Raw genomic sequence first — 20,340 nt, 5'->3', positions numbered from 1 at the left:
GGTTTCCCCTGCCCTACCCCCTGGTAAACATTGCCATCGTTCTCCACTAATAAACAAACGTGGTTTTTATAAAAACAACAGTAATGTGATTAAGCCTGACCATTTTGAAACAACAAAATACTATGGTATCCAAAATAAACAAGCCAACATTGTTCTTACTTAAAATGTGTATGACAATGACTTACTTAAAATGTGTAATGAAACATGTTTAAATTGCAACGTAATTAGTGTTTAGAAGAAAAAATAAACCCACTTTCTGATAAAATATAAAAAATCGGATTTTTTTAAATACACTGTGCGTACTTTATCGTTATTGAAATTTCTTATATTTTTAAATAGCTGAAACCGGTGCGCTTTGCTACCGCTTTTGATTTTATATCCATTCAAAATTTTATATACGAATATTGGTTCAAAAAAAAAAAAAAAAAAATAATAATAATAAAACAAGTAAAAACGCAAAAATAAAATCAATTAAAAATTCTGTTAAAATCTTTAAAATATCTAATATCGGAAGGTGCCGATATATGGGGGGATATACGATATTATGGACCTAAATAGACAATTACCTTTCAGAGGTTTAAGGGCTCACAAAGAACTCCTTGTGTGGATTTTCAGCATCAAAATACCGAATATCGGGGGTATCGTTATATGGGGGATATACGATATCGTTAATCTATATATGTCAGGGGGTAAACTGCTCACAAAGAACCTCTTGTGTACAATTTCAGACAATTCCGTTGAAAAATGTAACTAAAATCATCAAAATACCGAATATCGGGGGTACCGTTATATAGGGGGCTAACGATATTGTAGACCTATATAGATAATTCTCTTCCAAGGGATAAAGTACTCACAATGAACTCCTCGTGTGGAATTTCAGTCAATTCCATTGAAAAATGTGGCTGAAATCATCAATATACCGAATATCAGGGGTACCGTTATATGGGGGCTATACGATATCGTGCACCTATATAGACAATTCTCTTCCGAGGTATAAAGTACCCACAAGATACTCCTTGTGTGGATTTTCAGACAATTCCGTTCAAAAATGTGGCTAAAATCATCAAAATACCGAATATCAGAAGGTACCGTTATATGGGGACTATACGATATCGTGGACCTATATAGATAATTCTCTTCCAAGGGATAATTTACCCACATGGAACTCCTTGTGTGGATTATCAGACAATTCCGTTCAAAAATGTGGCTAAAATCATCAAAATACCGAATATCAGAAGGTACCGTTATATGGGGACTATACAATATCGTGGACCTATATAGATAATTCTCTTCCAAGGGATAATTTACCCACATGGAACTCCTTGTGTGGATTATCAGACAATTCCCTTCAAAAATGTGGCTAAAATCATCAAAATACCGAATATCGGGGGGTACCGTTATATGGGGGCTATACGATATCGAGGACGGATATAGCCAATCTTCGAACTTGACCTGCCTGCTGACAAAAGAAGGATCTGTGCAAAATTTTAGCTTCCTACCTTAATTCGTTTTGACTGTAGCGTGATTACAACAGACGGACATGGCTAAATAGTCTTAGACTTTTACGCTGATCAAGAATATATATACTTTGTTGGGTCTAAAATTATTATTTTGATGAGTTACAAATGGAATGACGAACTTAATATACCCTCCATACTATGTATGGTGGAGGGTATAACAAATTCAAACATTAAACCAGTAAAGAAAGTCTTAAAGGCGGGCGGGGCCGACTTTATGGTATCCTACACCACTTTGCTAATTTAGTAGAGCTGCGCATAACAATTAAAAGTTTCTAGGGAGAATTCAATCATACACGCTATGATTATAATTATAATTTAAAGTTCAAAGGACTAAATATGCGGAAGCATTTGTATCTTTTAAATTCGACATGTATTGCCCATTTGGTGCACAATTAATTTGAAAACGGATAAAAATATATATGGGAGATATATCCAAATCGGAACCTATCGTGATAAAATTTGGCAAAGATATTTCTGAGCTGTATTTGATAAATTTCCCTGAATATCGTTGTTACGGAGTGTATATTCCGGCTGTGGGTAACAAATATGAGAAATCGGATGAACAGTATATATGGGAGCTATAGCTATATGTGAACCGATCTTCACCAAATTTGACGTACTAGCTTCTAGACTCAATTCGGTCGTAAGTGCCAAATTTCATCCAGTTTGGGCAAATATTAGACGTTTGGTGCACAATCAAAGGTAAATCGGACGAAGTTATATACAGGAGCTATATCCAAATTTGAACCGATCTCGATAAAATTTAGCAAAGGTATTTCTGAGCTGTATTTGATATATTTCCCCAAATATTGTTGTTACAGAGTGCATATTACGGCTGCGGAGGACAAAAACAACAAATCGGATGTAAAATATATTTGGGGCTATAGCTATATCTGAACCGATTTCAATCAAATTTCGCATATTTATTTTCAGGCCTAATATGATCGTACGTGCCAAATTCCATACTATTCGGGCTGATATTACACGTTTAGTGCACAATAAAGTCAAATCGGACGAAGATATATATGGGAGCTATATCAAAATGTTGACCGATTATCTCCAATGATTTGTACAAAAATCCATCTGTATAGACAGACAGACATGAACAGACGGACAGATGGACGGACGGACTTGCATAAATCGACTCGGAATGTGATTCTATGAAGATCATCAAAAGGAACTATGGGTCTATCTCGTTTCCTTTTGCCTATTACAAACAAATGCACAAAGACATAATACCCTGACCACCTTGTGGTGTAGGGTATAAATATATATATATATATATATATATATATATATATATATATATATATATATATATATATATATATATATATATATATATATATATAGGCTGTAGTATCCATTTCGAAATTCAAATACTAAATTTGAAACAATTCCGGTGAATAATGTCGCTAAAATCATTAAAATACCGAATATCGAGAGGTACCGTTATATGGGGGCTATACGAAGACGTGGACTTCCACGGACAATATTCTCTCCTAGGTTTTAGTATCCATTTCGAACTTCAAATACCAAATTTGAAACAATTCCAGTGAATAATGTCGCTAAAATCATGAAAATACCGAATATCGGGAGGTTCCGTTATATGGGAGCTATATGAAAACGTGGACCTGGACCCCATTTACGAAGTTAACCTGCCTACTGGAAAAATAAACATGTGTGCAATATTTTAGCCTTCTATCTCAATTCATACGAAAGATAGCGTGTTTACAACAGGCAGACGGACATCGCTAAATCGACTTAGAATTTTACGCTGATCAAGAATATACATACTTTGGTGGGTCTGACATGAGTATTTCGAAAACTAAAAATAGTTCAAGCACTCATAAAAGACTAATCGGACAATTTTTTTAAAAAATATTTTTCCTAAAATCAAGTGTATAAAAAATAGTGCACGCATATGAATTGTACTGCAGGAAAGGTTGTATAACAGTACAACAGAAAGTCAAGTAAGTCTTTAAGTAGTAAGACTGGCCCTCTCAAACTGACATAATTTCCATGCCAACAGTAAGAATGCCTTCTCATGTTATATAATTTATTCAAAGTAATACGATGACAAATTACTTATTGTGCATTTCCATTGATATTTATCGATCGACAACCACTAGAATTACACTCAGAAATTAACGTTAGGCACAAGTAAGTCTTTAAGTAGTAAGTCTAGCCCTCTCAAACTGTCATATTTTCTATGTCAACAGTAAGAATGCCTTCTCATGTTATATAATTTATTCAAAGTAATACGATGACAAATTACTCATTGTGCATTTTCATTGATATTTTTCATTAAAATTAATTTTATTTTTTAGTTTACTCAAATAGTTGCCTGGTAGTGACTTCCTTGCCCGCGCGCCTCTCATCAAACGAATGGCATATGCGTCAACCATATGAAGCTACACGGGGATGTATCTAGTGTGTGTGTACTTACTTTCACTTTTCCCATGCCCGCGGTGGTAGGAATTTATATTTTTTGGCCATCACTTCAGTAGACGGACTAAAGTACGAGCATGGAAAGGCGACCAGACCAGACCAAGACTTTAACATCATTTACCGAGTGATAAATTACAAATCTATCTTATGACAGTGGTATAAAAAATTAAATATGTAAATCAAATGCTGTGAGTATATTTAAATATTTTTGAATTTTATTTATTCGATAAGGCTTGATTGTTCACAAAGAGATTATTATATTGAATATACAATCCGTTCGTTTAGCACATGGGTTTCATGTCGATTCATTCAGTATTAGGAATTACCTATTATTAAACAACTCGGACCGATTTCGTGTCCCGAATATAACCCTCGAAATTCTTGTCATCGTCAATGGACGGATCAAAGTCGTTGATGTAGTGGGTCAGAAGAGGGTTATCCAGCATGGTCGTGTGATTTCCTTCTATGACTTTTACGATTACCTTTTCGTTGGTAAGGGTCTGCAGACAGTAGTCTTCGTCGATGTCCTGCAACGATACCTCTGCTGGTCTTATGAGTGTAATAGGCGTATTCAACTTTTCAAGTGAAGCCAGATCACATTTGGCAGCCATGCGGATGCGTCGGAACATGGCTTGGACTATGGTCTTCGAATAGTCTTTGGAATAAATGTCCTGATTTTCGACATACTGCAAGAATTTGTCCATCTTCTGATCCAGTGTCAGCAATTGATGGAACTCTACTCCGATCGATTCCTTTTTAGTGTCCGGGAATATTTGGGTAATTATTCTGGTGAACAGAAAATCGTAAAGTTCCAAGTCCGAAAAGTCTTCGCCGATGTGGAGCAGACACAACTTGGTGAGGAAATGCGGGGCACCATCTATCAGCATTAATTTACCGCGGAAGCCTGCCTTCTCCAACAGAGCTGTCAACCGCAATGCCACATATGAGCCAAAGGAATAAGCAATCATGTAGAATGGCTCATTGACTTTCAGCACGCTCTTGACGTGTTCAAAAGCAGCCTCAGCTATTTCACTCACCGATGTCATTTCCGCAAAACTATGTAACTGTAACAGAAGCGCTCTCGTGTTCAATTCACTGGCAATCTTGTACCATGACATACCAGCAGTTCCCTCTAGACCAGGAATAATAATACAGGGTGGCATTTGAAGTCTAGTGGCATTTGCTGCTGTTTCCAATGGTAATGTCACTTTGTCGCAGTGGGACTCGTCGCCCAAGTTTCGTAGCAAAAGCTCAATGCCATAATTTTGGCTGTCCGACGTAAATATCATCTTTACGGTTTCAGCGTCTTCGCGTTTGCGAGCTTCCTCGAATTCAGCCAACTTCTGGAATGTCAGGGATCTTAAATCCTGCGGAGACAATACCAAATCAAAGTCTCGTTCCAAAGTTTGTTTAATTTCAACCGCCATTAGGGAGTCCATTCCCATCTCGGAGAGAGTAGTTCCCATGGAAATGGACTTAATATCTCGAATACTCATTATGTTCATAACTGTTTCAATGATACTCTCACTACCCGATCGTGCTGCCCTCTTTTCAGCCACTACCATGCTCGATACAATGGCATCGGGTGCATTAAGAAGTGTATCCAATTCTTGCAAGCATGATGAAATACGTTGCTGCAGGGTGCCCCCGATTTCCATGTCAATTTTATCCTCCGCCATGTCTGCAACTAAGCCCACTTCACCAACAGCGCCCCATTGAATTGCCTTTCCTGGATAACCAGCCTCAACCCGTTTCTCAACAATTCGCTCCATAACAGAATTGGCCATGCCGTAGTTCGTTTGCCCCGCATTTCCCCTACCGCAGGAAACGCTGGAGAAAACAACGAAATGCTCCAATTTCGGGCACATTTTACGCGAAAGTTCATCCAAGTATTTGGTCGCCCGTGCTTTAGGGCCAAACGATTCCATAAACATCTCTTTGGTTTGATTTTCGAAAATGGCATCGCGCAGAACCACTGCCAGGTTGAAAATTCCCCCGACTGGACCAAGTTTTTCAGCTTCTGCAAGCAAGTTCACGCATCCTTCATAAGTGGTAATGTCTTGGGTGCTTACGTGAATTTCACATCCATACGTTTTCCATAAACTGAAAGAAGGAAAAAGAAACAAATAAGTAAAATCTGTAGCAGGGCGGGGCCGATCAGCCGGTGCCCTGTACCACTATATTTTACAATAGGGTTTCTGTAGATCCGAAACCCTTTTGGCTAAAATGAGAGAATCCACCCTCTAGTCTTTATTATATATTTAGCTATGATAACAAATAATAATTGAAGATAATATCGTTGGTCATCAATATTCGTATAGGATAAGCACTTGCGATCCCCTCGGAAAGTTACTTTCACGACTACAAAAACATTTGAGGCAGAATGCTAAATATTATTAGTTTCTTCTCGGTTCCTAAACTCTAACATCTTGCAAAATTTTGCGTCGACCGGCCCGTAATTGTGGCATGTAGGATGACGACAAAATAAGGAAAAAAGTGTGTTTTTGGTTCACTTCATCCCTTAACTATTTGCGATCATCGTTATATAGGTGGATATCCTGATGGACCTAGACCACCATGATAAATTTTTTGACAGTTGGTCCATAATTGCGACCTGGAGACTGATTAGAAATTACAATGGGCGAACAGACGGACTGATACATATAGCTAAATCGAGAAGTTCGTCGAGATATACTGATCGGATTGTAATATCCAGAGGGTCTGACCCAATATTTCGAGAGTGGTGTTGGATATAGTAAACTGCGGTTCATGGCCGATCCACGCTTGAAGGACTTCCGTACTTACGCAATTCGATAGGATTGATAATCTTTTGACAATCCATTTCTTGAGCTCAACACTATTTTTTTGGCACCGCGTGTTGCCATCCAATCGGCCAACTCAAGTCCGAAGCCACCCAAGCCACCGGGAATAACATAGCTAAGGTTTGGCTTAAAATAGACCTGCTTCAGAACTTTCACTGGTAGCGTGTACTCCTCGTCCGGATCTTCTCGCACTTGCACCAAAACTTTACCTATGTGCTTACCGCCTACCATGTAGCGGAATGCTTGTTCAATTTCGTGAGCTGGAAATACGGTGGCGGGCAGGGGTTGAATGATGCCATTGGCAATGTCGGTGTCAATTATGTTTTTCAGGTGCTGCATGCAAATGGAATCCATGTTAAATCTCTACAACTCCCAGCTTATTCGTATTGCATTTTAAAAGTATACTCACAGCAATTTCTTCGACTGAAGCGAACAGCAGACGATCTGCCAATACAGCGTGGAATGTCAGTTCCTTGAGGAAACAGCTCATACCTAGTTTACTGTCATTGGCCATGTCGAATTTACCAATCTCCAAAAAATGTCCACACGTACCTAAACAACGAATCGATGCCAGCAGCTTATCTTCAGACAGTGAGTTGAGGACAAAGTCCACTCCCTTGCCATTAGTTTCACGTTGGATCATTTCCTCAAAGGAGGTGTCACGGGAGTTCCCTATGTGAGATTCTGAAAATAAAGTGGTGCTTCGGCTTAGCATTAGTCAGACGATGGATTACGCCAGATTACCTTGTAGTTGAGGGAAGGTGTCCAGCAAAAATTTCTTCTTCTGCGGCGTACTGCAAGTGGTAAATACCTCTAGATTGTAGGCTAAGGCCGTGCGTATAGCAGCTATACCAATACCGCCGGTGCCGGCATGGATTAGTATGCTTTTGCCTTTCCTGATGTCCGTGGACATAAAGAAGGCATAGTAAACCGTAATATAGACAACTGGGACAGTGGCTGCCTCTTTCATGGACCAATGCGGCGGAACTTCCCATATTAGCGAGGATGGTTTGTCCACGTAGGATGCCACACCACCCTTGACAACCATACTCATAATGCGTTTACCAGTCTTGGTATTTATTCCAGAATATTCAAAACCAAGCACGCAGGTCTGGTTTAGGCGGTCAGCACCATACAGTTCCACAGCCAGGCGGCCCGTAGCAAGCATTATGTCACGGAAATTAATCGACGAGTAGGTAATTTTAATTTCAGCATCGGCAGGATTCAGAGGTCCCTCGAACCAACGCAATGACGACAAATCTCCGCGATGTATAACATTGCCAAAAATGTGATCCTTTCTGCACTCAGGTTCTTCCTTCAAGCTAAGTTGAAGGTGTCTATAGCTGCCCCATTTGCCCTTCAAGTGAGAAACACAAACTAGTTCATCCAGTTAGAAAAAAAAATATTATGTACTCACATGCCGATACACATTTACAGCCAAACCCAACGCATGCTGGCTCGCATAGAAACTATCCGATAGAGCGAATTTAGGCGCATTTTCATCATCCACAAAGAAACACGAAACAATGGACCCTTCAGGTTCCTTACGGAGGCAATTAACAAGACCAATCAGGCCATTCACCTTCTCGTTAATGGCATAGAGGACGACCGGCACTTTGGTGGACAAAGCTTGTTGAACTTTTGTCACCCAATTGAATTCATCATCAGATTCGCTGACTTCTATCAGAACTGGTTCCACAATATTCACACTCTTCGGCCTATATTGGAGTAGCAAAATAACTTCTTCGTTGTTGTCCAAAGGTATGGCAGCAATCAGATTAAATTTATCTGGAATAACAAGACTGTCGATGTTGGAGGCTGTGCGCTCACGTACCACCATAAACCCGTTTTCAATCAGTGACTTCCCGGCAATTTTGATTGTGGACTCGTTCACCAATCCGCCCAGGCCTCCGATTATGACGAAATAGCAATTACTTAATGATGACAGTTTGCCATCTTCTACGTGCACAGATGTATGCAAATCCGGGAATGTTCTCTTTGAGAGTAGCATATAGTCGCCGGTTACTTGTGGCAGATCTTCAATTGAGTCCAAAAAGTCAGTTATCAGAGAATCACGGCCGTCGGTGTCCACCTCAACAATTCTTAGTTTCAATGCGGGCGTGTTTTCCAGAGCGATTTGAACACAAGCTCGGACGGCGTCAGACTTTGCCAAAACAGGTGAGGGGAAATGGGGTAGAAATTGGTATTTTTCCAAAACGGGTATGCCTGGGGGACGGCGTCGCTGTACAGGACTAGCATGTACACCTATTAGTTCAATGCCGCCCGAGACAATGCGGTTGTTCTTCGAATCGACGTAAACGTCAAAGACCCGATTGTCTGGGTCCATTTTGCACATCAGATCAAAGTGATGTACGCCATATATACGCAGTTTACGAATTTTTGTTGGCAGTAGCAATGATCGCGAATCAGTTCCCAAAATTTGAATCTGCAACATGGCATCCATAAATGTCACCCAGTTGTACTTCCATTCTATTTTCCCAAAAAGCCCATCCCCACGGGCTTCATTGACCGCTTTAAATGCCCCGTTATAGTGGTAGCCGCGTAATCTCAGTTCCTTGTAAAAGTCCCTCGTCGACATCATTGGGTAGTCGGTTTCCGGTACAATATCGACTGGCTTGGGAATGGTAGGCCGTTCAACTTCAGTAATGCGCCCGGTCACCACCAATGTTCCCGACTCGGTAATCTAAATGAGGGCACAATTGGGTATTATCTGCACCAAAAACTTACATCGGTTTTATACTTACTTCGAAATTTCCAGTCCCGTAATGGATCATGACCGTAAGGTTTACGTTCTGGTTTGGAACCATGTGAGTGGCACGTAAAAATTTAACTTCGTCAAACTCTACTGGAATGTCCATATAACTTGGACCGTGGAACATGAGACAAAAGGTTTCCCACACATACTGCAGGTAACATGTGGCTGGAATAAGGATCTTGCCGTCAATAACATGGCCGCCGATGAATTCTTCATCATCGCTTGACAAGCTGATCGTGTACATGCGTTCCCCACTCGCTTTCGTTTTCATGTTCTCGTAGGTTGTGACGAACCAGTTTTCACTGTGATCCCAACGGACTAGGGAACTTATACCAGGCGTACCCCGTGAAACAGGGAACTCAATCTGGGGATAGAGATTCTCTACGGGAAATGTCAAACCATTGGAGAAGAGCCTGGAATAACACGAAAACCAAGAAGGTAAACATCGGACAGATATATTGTGATAGATAGGAACTCACTTGCCCAGCGCCGTCAAGAAGAAGAGCCCATTGTTCTTATTGGCTCGCTGAGTAAGGGGAATATGTACACCCTTAGGCATTGAACGCTTCAATATGGCTTGTAACAAGCCATGCGGAGCTATTTCTATTGTGAGAGCGTCCTTCGGGAGAAGTGCAAAGGTTTCTTCAAACAGGACACTGTTCAGTAAATTGTTTGTATGGTATTCGGCGGAGCATAAATTGCGACCGGGTTGGTCCCATTCGGATTTAGGCACACTGGAGCTAAGCCATTTAGAACTCCTTGTTTTAGGCTCTGGAATAATTTCCTTCAGGTATTTCAACAGATGGGGCCCCATATGGGCAATATATCGCGAATGATATGCGATGTTGGAGCATGGAACTTCTTTAGCGAAAATATCCTTTGCTTTAAGTTCGGCAACAAAATTACTTACGTCTTCGGACGGACCCGAAATAGTGCATGAATCGGATCCGTTGTGACATGCCACCTCTATGGTAGGCGGTAGAATTCCCACAATTTTTTTGTAACCAATACCCACAGCTGCCATGGACCCTTTTATTTTTTCAATGTCCAAACTTACTTTGCCGCGGTAATATGATGCCAATATCATTTGTTCGGGTGTAAATCCACCATCGGCGTACCCACAGCCCAGCTCACCAACTGAGTGACCAATAATGTAATCCGGTTCCAGTCCCAGGGAATGCAATACATCGACCAAGGCAATTTGAATAGCGGCAATGCCAACAAATGAATGCAGAATGTTCTCGAAGACGGAGGGGTTGTCGGATGTCAAAATGTCAATCAGGTCCAAACCCATCGGAAGTAGTGCAGCATGGCATCGTTCAATGGTCTTGCGGAACTGCGGTATAATCATCAGTGCAGATCCCATCTTAGTCCATTGTGATCCCATGCCGCTAAACACCCATACAATTGGGCGCTTAATGCCGGAGTAGTGCTGGACATCTCTCACTTCGGCAATTGCTGCCTCATTGCCATTCTTACTGAACACACCATAACCACGGAATACCATTCCAGGTACATCTTCTTTTTGGATGTTATGCAAGAGTCCAATAAATTCTGCATCCAGGGGCCTCTTCAGCAGTTCATCAAATATTGTATTTACCGATTCTTCGGTTCTACCAGCCCATGTGACCAGACGTGGAAAGTCGTCGTCCGGTAAACCATTATTTGGTTTTGATTTGTGATATGCCTTCAAAACGGCATGGGCGTTTGCACCCCCGAATCCAAAGGAGTTGATTCCGATGTATGGCTTTTGTAACTCCATTACCTCGTTAACAACAATCAAACGTTTCTCGGCCAAAGCATTTATTTCGGGTTTAACCTCCTCAAAATTAATGTTGGGTGCAATTTTGCCGGTTTCAAATGCAAAGCAAGCCTTTACCAACGAACATATACCGGAAGCAGATTCCGAGTGGCCCACATTCGATTTTACCGAACCAACTAACAGAGGTTCATTTCGCTGACTGCACAGGACATTATCAATGGCACGGCATTCCTCGGGATCACCTACCACAGTGCCCGTGCTGTGGGCTTCTAAATACCCTAAATCACTGGGCGCAACATCGATTTCGCTATAAAATTCTCGCAACAATTGCTCTTGCACTTTGCCTGAAGGGTATGTAATTCCCTCGGGTTTGAAGCCATCACAGTTGGTCTTGGAATAGACGACTGTTGCATAGACTCGTTTAGCATCACGCTTCCGCTGAAGGAAGAGACAATTGATGGCCTCCGACCGAGTGTAGCCAGACGCGTTCTTGTCAAATGGGCGACAATACCCATGGGGAGCCAAAACACCAAGCCTGAAAACAACATTAAAATGGGAATGCAATGTAGTGACGTTTAGAAAATCGCTCGTAATACAGGAGTTGTAAGAAGGCGTACTGGGTATCTTGGAATGAAATGTATGTGTGTATTTAGCTTACCGAGCAAATTGAAGTGTGACGTATGGATGTAGCAGCAGATTGGATCCCCCTATAATGGCCGCATCTATTTCACCGCTTCTAATAGCACTAAAGGCACAATCGAGGGCATACATCGAACTCGAACAGGCGGTATCGATCAGAAACGATGGCCCCTGCAATCCAAGACTGTACGATATCCTATTTGCCATCATGGCACGACTGCAGCCTGTGATTCCAAAACCTCCCGATGAAACTTTCTCATAAAACCAGGTTTTTTCCGATTCAGAAATGCATGCTCCAATATAGACGCCAGTTCTACTGCCGCGTAAGGTTTTTGGATTGATGCCGGCATCGATAACAGCTTCATAAGCAGTTTCCATTAAAATTCTTGTTTGCGGATCCATGGTATGGCTCTGCTTGAAATGCACTCCGAAAAAGGTTGCATCAAACTTGTCCAAATTATAAATTTTACCAGAACGTTTTGGAATTTCTGGATTGAAGTGACGCCAACGGCGTTCATCATCGTCAACCATGTCGATCTACATGGGAAATTTTAACAGGAAAAGGAAATTAAATGCAACGAGAAGAAATCAACCGCTATATGTCTGGTCTACTAAGACTGTATAGAATGTTTTACAAATAATCTTCTACCCATTTCGACTCCAAAACGCTAAGAAATATGTCTAGAAGCTTACCGTTATATGTGGCGTATTTCAAAACCTGGGCCTGGATTCTTATTCTATGAAAATATGAAATGCAAAATATTTCCTTCATAACATTTTTCATTTGACATTTCCATAGAACAGAAAATTTGGCAAGGACCGAAAATCGGCGGGTTGAACAATATTGGAAATTGTTGCAGGGGAATTTTTATTATCGTCATATTGTGACTTGAAATACCAAACAACAGCAAAGACTTTAAATGGATTTCAAAATTCTATTCCATAGACTTTCCCAATTAATTACATATTGCCTAAGCGGTTTAAATCGCTTAACATTGCTAAACAACAGAGGTACTGTTTTATGATTGTCATATCTAAATGTAAATCGATTAACTGTCCTAACACGAAACAAAGACATTTAAAGTCTTCGCACGAAATGGATTCAATCTACCAAAATAAATGTCTAATATTTAACATAATCATTTGTTAAAGCGATGACATTTATCGTTAAAAAGGATTGAAAAAAGAATTCTTTATGCTTTGGTGGTAACCGGATAAATTTTGATTCCCAATTAATTTCATATGACAGCGATATCTAAAATTCGATGCACTCAGTCGAAGTTTTTCACCAAACAGGTAAAGCACTAACATTTATATGATAGTGTACAAAAATATTCATCTTCCCCACTATGGTAAAAAGTTTTATACGTCCGTATTACCTAAACACGCCAGGTCCATATCTGTAAATTTACCAACTCATAATGTTGTAAAAATTTATTTATTTATTTATTTTCAAAATTCACCCTACATATAATGCTACATCCCGATATTTGGTATTTGGATGATTTTAATTACAATTTTCAACGGAATTTCGGAGTTGGAAACGGTGATACCTATGACATAGAAATATATTTAAAAAGGCTTACTGTTCACTTGATGGGGCATATTAAATGCTCGGTCCGGCCGATCTAAATTATTTTTTTACTAGTTTGCGTTATGATACTTTTTGAGTATGAGATGTTTTATATGCCGTCCCCTAAGCAACTTTTCATATTCTTCACGTACGCTGGCATGTATAGACTATAGACACATTCTTATTTTCATATACAGTCCACTTTAATTATTCCACGAAGTGGCAATGTACAAACGTAAAATGCTAGCCAGCGGACTTTGGCTATGTTATTTATTTCGCATTTCCGTAGTGAAAATCAAGGAGGAACAAAAAAATAAATCTAATTTATATACGATGTGATCAAAGCCAAGGCAATCTTTAACAATGGTAATTTGTTGGAAATTCAAAGCATAGTAACAATATTATTAATTAATTTCATGTAAATATTGTTTGTACATTGTTTATAATGCATACTATTTAGTTGTTTCGGAATCTAAATTTTTATAATTATTAAACTGTACACACTTATTTTGTCCTTTTGGTATTATTATATATCGTTGCATTTTACTTCAGTCCAGTCCTGGTTTGCCGTCAACAGCATTTGTTCATTCGGTATTCTGTTTTTTTTAATGTTATCACAAACTCTATTTAACACACGAACCTTATTATATAGACAATGCTCGTACTCCGCGATGTTATGGCAATTGGGAAACTTTCCGGCCATGCCCGCTATAACTATGTCATCTCCATCATTTTCGGGGTAAATACGCGACAATCTTGATTGCGAGGACACGGTCGATTCTTTTCCCAATATTTTCATATTCGACATGTTAGTATAGGTGTCCTTTAAGGATTTCCGTTGAGTCGTAACTGTATTTATTTATTTCAATTTCTTTCAGCTTTAGAAAAGCACTAAAAAGTCACAAATCAACAATTTAACTACGCGTAATCCAGGTAGTACGAACGAATTGCCCACGAAATTGCAATTGACTTCTTTGGCCGTGTGTGGCACTTTTATAATCTCCCTCCGGCTCATTCGAATTTCCGAAATTTAAGTGGTTTCTTTCAATTACATTTCTTCGATGGAAACACATATGCGATAATGATGTATAAATTAAGCAACGATTAAAAGTTAAATAACCTCTTCATATATTCTCTAGTGCAGACCGTGATACTAATTGACCTCTTAGAACGCACGATAAAAAAAATAATTATTCAATTTCGATTTTTATGTAATATTATTTAAACAACGTTTAAGCACAGCAAATTTCGTCTGTTCGTAAAAACTTAACAACAACAGAATGCCGATTAAAAAGAACTGTGGAGACAAAGTCGAGTCTTGGATTACATGCTATCTGGGCGGAAATACTCTATCACTAATTTAATTTGATATTAGGATATTGCCCCTAAGCATATAGACGCCGCATATAGACCTATAAATTTGTAATAGATAATCAAAACGGATAAAAATAAACAACTTTAAGACTCTAAAATTTAAGTCTTGAACTCAAACTTAAAATTTTAATGCCAATTATTCTCGATACAATACTTAATAATTTACCAAATTTCGCAATTCAAAATTTCAAATAAGTTTTTTAATTGTTTAAATCACAACCTCCGCAATGATGTAAAAATCTTTAAAAATAAAAGTGTCGGGATTCAATATTCGAACTAGTTCCATTTAAAACTGCAAATGCCAGTAAATTCGATTGGGGATTTCATTTGGAATCTCAAAAATATCCTAAGATGGGTTATAAAATTTTCTGATATAGGGTTTGTTATCTATAGCGAATCCTACTTTGTAGCGTCTAACATGATTATTTCGAGAATATACAAACGGAATGACAAATTGAGTTAATCATGTAATGTTATTACTCAAACCGAGCTCTATTGACTTTTCAAATCTATTACTGAAAAGGATAAAATCTCAATTCTTTGATGTACACCAAATGGTTAAATTTGGTACAGGCATTTCCAATAAAATCGTTGTAACATTACACAGGGAGCCACCTTGGACTGGTATTATTTACATTGTGACAAATGTTATGCAAAAGTCCAATGTATTTATGTCTATTTATGACGATGTCAAGATATTTAATTACTAGCAAATGTCCGCTACTTCGTATGCGTAAAAAGGAATTTATATTAAGTGTATATATATGTGATTTTTAATTAAATGCCACTATTTCTTAGTTCAGGCTACGTATATACAAAATCGTACTTTTTTCTGATTCTTTCTAAAAAAGATATATAAAAGATATATGTAGCTTTGTATTTTTCTTCCATTTCAAAAAATAAATATATTTCATATATTTTGCAGTGTTCTTAGTACCAAAATGCACAAATCTAGCTCTTTTTCTGCTATATTATCAAATTTAGTACTTTTTATATATGTTATAGGTAGCATTTGCAAATCGACCTACTTATATAAAAATAAGAAATTCACAGTGATCTTAATACAAACTTTTATATTTTCAGATTTATTCTTACACTCCCTACCGAATGTAGTACTTTTCATACACGAATAGCAAGTATTTCCAAAAATGTCCCATAACTCTCTTCATAGCATATAGCAAATTTACTATCTGGTCTGTATAAGAACGGGAAGAATGTAAATGTTTTTACTACGATAACCGATTTTCACTGTATGAAAAATTGCCATTACAATACTCAAATGCGAATCTTGAAAAGAAAATATCGGTGAAATAATCACGTTGTAGTATCCATTACGAACTTCAAATACCAAATTTGAAACAATTCCGGAGAATATAATGGTAGGTACCATTATACTAAAATACTAAATACTAAAAGTCCTGCAGACATAATATACATTTGACTAAAATTTTATCAACCTACTTCATTTGTTCGGAAGCTAGAGTGATTTCCACTGACGGACAGAATTTTATGCTGATCAAGAATGTATATTCGTTTTTGGATATAAAATGTATATTTCGTTGTGGAATTGCAAACATAATATACCCTCCATACTATGGTGGAGGTATAAAAACACTATAAATGAGCATTCGAAAATAGTATAGTAGTAAATTAGAAAGAGATAGGGCTGGAAACCTGAAATTTCGTATTACGTTCACTTTTTGTGAGATTGGTATAATGTGTGAAAGCGGATTTTGAATAACGTACCAAAAAGTGCAAATGATATTGAATGGTATTAATTTTGTTGGATAGAGCTGGAAGTGAGAAATTCTGAATTAGGGTCTTTGATGTTGTTTAGTTTTTATATTTTATGAATTTTTGTATTAGGACAACTGTGAATGCGAAGCGTTTAGATAAGGAGTCGAATTTGGAAATTCCTACTGTTCTACTTACACAGTATTTATTACTTGGTACTATACTTCACATAGAGTGTAGGAATAGAACCAGAACTATGAATACTGGTACAGGCGCCACTGTGTAGTGGTTAGATAGAGAGGTGCATTTAGAAACCCGTAATGTAACAGGTACGAAAAGTACGAAATGATAGCTCGTTTATCGTAGTAAAAACATTTACATTCTTCCCATTCTGAAACAGACCAGATAGTAAATTTGATATATGCTATGAAGAGAGTTGTGGGTTAGTCAAAGGAAATTTTTGGAAATACTTGCTATATAGTGTATGTAAAGTACTACATTCGGTAGGGAGTGTAAGAATAAAAATTTTTATATAAGTAGGTCGATTGGCAAATGTATACTATAACGTGTATAGAAAGTATTGTGCAGTATATATATATATATATATATATATATATATATATATATATATATATATATATATATATATATATATATATATATATATATATATATATATATATATATATATATACTGCACAATATTACACACATCGTATTTTTCCAGTTTTAAATGAGGTACTTTATTCACTTTAAAAAACCTTAAAATAAAAATACAGAAATAATTTTGAATGAAAAATAAAATATAGAAAATTAAAAAGACCCAATTTTGCTTGGTCAAAACTAAAGCAACTTTTTGATTTTTATTTTAAAATAATTAAATTTTGGCTAGTAGCATAATAATAATAGCATACCCATCATTTTTGATAGCAGCTGCACACATACGAGGCATTGAATCTATAACTTGCTCAATTAGATCCTTGGGTATGCTTTCGTAGACACCCCAAATTCTTTGGAAAATGTTGTGTTTAGTTGTTTCCGATTCTCGCTTGATCTTCCTGTCTACCATACTCCAAAGGTTTTCTATGGGGGTTAGGTCAGGTGATTGTGCCGGCCATGACAAAACACCGATTTTTGACATCCCGCAACCAATCTTTAAGAAGTTTTGATGCATGCTTAGGACCATTGTCATGCTGCCCAATAAGCCCAATATTTTCCTCAGCCAAAGGGAACAACATGAAGTCCACACATGTTTGTAACAAACCGATCCATAACTTCCTTTATTTCATGGATAGGCTCAAGTCCATAGAAAGAAAACAGCGCCACACCATTTTTGATCCTCCCTCATGGTTCACTATACCCTTGCAACACTGCGGCTTAAGTTTTTCATTTTTTGGTATTCTCACCGTAATTTTTTTCATGTCTTAGTCTTTTTTTTAAACGTAGACTCATCCCAGAATAAAATATTTTTCCATTGAGCTGGATTCCAATTAACATTATCGTTTTCGAAAGCCATTCTGGTTTTCGATTTTTTCAAATCGCTTTTTTGATGGCTTACGGGCATGCAGACCAGCTGCCACTTCTCGTCTAGGCACTTATCTCAAGCTTATATCCAATGATAGCTCTCTCACCAATTCAGTTGAACTCTTAAATGGTTGTTTTTTTATTTTTCTCACAATTTGTTGAAGAGTACGGGCTGAAGTTTTTCACAGCCTTCAACCGTTATAGACTGTTACTACTGATCCAATTTCATAAAACTGACTTAGTATACGAGAAATCACAGAAATATTTATGTAATATAAATATAATATATAATAATATTTATGTTATATAAATATAGCAGCAAAAACAACTGAAATTGCAGCAATCATATGAATGTACGACAGAGTTGATTTTCTTTTGTCCAAGCCAAAATTGGGTTAATTGACTTTACCATACATTATTTTTTGTATGAAAGTGAATTTTGGTTTTTTGTTTTAAGTTTTTAAAAAGTGAATAAGTGCCTTATTTAAAATAAGAAACACTTTCTAATTTTCTTATTTTTTAAAAAAAGTTACAGGGCATTCATTCTCCTTGTAACTTTACTTTGCTTTAGTTTTGGCCACCAGTGTATTTACTTATTTTAAATTTCATTAAAATTGGTCATACATATCGTGTTTGGTGCATCAATTGCTTAAAATCGGCCGAAAATATATATAGGATCTATATCCAAATCTGAACCGATTTCAATAAAATTTGACAAATTTAGTTTTGTTCCAAATTCCGTTACGTATTCCAAATTTGGGACTGTATCTGTAGTCGATCAATAGATATGTGCTTACAAAATCTAAATTTTGTGGAAGGTACCTCCGATTCTGATGGCATATCTCCACATCCAAGTGGAATTTCAAAAATGTATATAGCCTATGTTACTTTCAGGTGATGTTGTCAATAGAGCTCTATTTGAGTAATAACATTACATGATTTACTCAATTTGTCATTCCGTTTTATTCTGTTTGTCCGCCAAAAGGTGGACTTGAAGGGGTACTATATATATATATCTATTTGTGCCAGCCTAATTCTTCTTCAATATTTAAAACGTGGACTTCAAATTGTGGATGTGCTATACAAATCCATTTAAAAGTATATATCCAATCTATTCCCATGTTAGGGATCAAATAATTTTTAGTATGGTAAAAATCGTAGCAAAATTTTCCAGTCAAATGAGCAGTAATTTGGAATGTATTTTGTACACCTGAAAGATTTAAGAATAGCCAAAGTTAATTACTTTTTTAAACCCGTTTAGAACCTCCGATTGTGCAATAGAGTCCTCATAAGTCCCCTAACCATGTCGTTCTGTTTGTCCGCCAAAAAGTGGACTTGAAGGGGTACTATTATTCTAAAAAATTCTACATTTGTAGATATTCGGTCTCGTGCTACTTTCTTATATTTAATTTGTTCATGTTTTCATAATTTCTTCATATAGATGTACATTCCAAATCTACGTCCCAACCAATATTCTTTTGTTACAAATTCAATAGAACACAATTCTTTTTTTCTGACCACACATTAGATGTGAAAGTGAACTTGGGGATACTCCAATGTGGGGACTTTACTTTAATAAATTCCTATGTGGCAATTATGTATGATGGTTCCTACCCCTGGGTAGCATAAATACAATTTTTTAGCCAAATCAATAGTGAATGTGGTCAAGACCATATGGGCCCTACTCCAAAAATTTCAAACTTTATGCGAAGGTTCTCTACCTATAGAAAAAGGTGCCAAATAAGTGCCAAAATATGAAAAAAAGTGGCGAAGACCCCAAAAATAGCTTAGAACATACGATGGTATATAAATATGAAATCGGATTGTACCCTATCCGCGAGTTATGATAGCATTAGGCTTTTTCGGTAATGTTTGTTTAAAGTGTTCGCATCTTCCAGCGAACCACGATGTCGGTCCTGGAGTTATTCATATAGGTATAGTAAAAAATCTCCAATGTCGCTGATTTTTTACAGCAAAAGTTTAAAGATCCTACAAAGTTTGTCAATAGAATTTACTATTATTTTAAATTCGAGATCAATGAGATCTCTTTTTCGTGATTTTTTAGCGATTTTTAAAAAAGCAATTATCTTTAACTTGGTGTGACCGCGTTAAATTATTCGATATCATCTACTCCGTTTCGCCACCACATAATTCGATGCCATACG

General features: G+C 37.5%; 1 protein-coding gene across 1 annotated transcript; it reads right to left on the bottom strand.

Annotated features, from left to right (window-relative positions):
* Positions 1 to 4,164: 4,164 nt before the first annotated feature.
* On the bottom strand, positions 4,165 to 14,400 carry LOC101893120 (fatty acid synthase). Its single transcript, XM_005175727.4, has 9 exons — positions 14,184 to 14,400; positions 11,990 to 12,507; positions 10,049 to 11,866; positions 9,559 to 9,982; positions 8,211 to 9,497; positions 7,538 to 8,150; positions 7,203 to 7,477; positions 6,777 to 7,126; positions 4,165 to 6,074 (listed from the first exon to the last, which is right to left on the bottom strand). The coding sequence occupies exons 1-9, from the start codon at positions 14,349 to 14,351 to the stop codon at positions 4,304 to 4,306; spliced, it is 7,224 nt and encodes a 2,407-aa protein (XP_005175784.1). The 5' UTR covers positions 14,352 to 14,400; the 3' UTR covers positions 4,165 to 4,303.
* Between the last annotated feature and the right edge of the window lie 5,940 nt (positions 14,401 to 20,340).

The sequence above is a fragment of the Musca domestica genome, unplaced genomic scaffold (assembly GCF_030504385.1).
Source record: "Musca domestica strain aabys unplaced genomic scaffold, Musca_domestica.polishedcontigs.V.1.1 21, whole genome shotgun sequence".
NCBI lineage: Eukaryota > Metazoa > Arthropoda > Insecta > Diptera > Muscidae > Musca > Musca domestica.
Note: the sequence above shows the minus strand (reverse complement) of the source record. Positions and strands in the feature narration are given on the sequence as shown.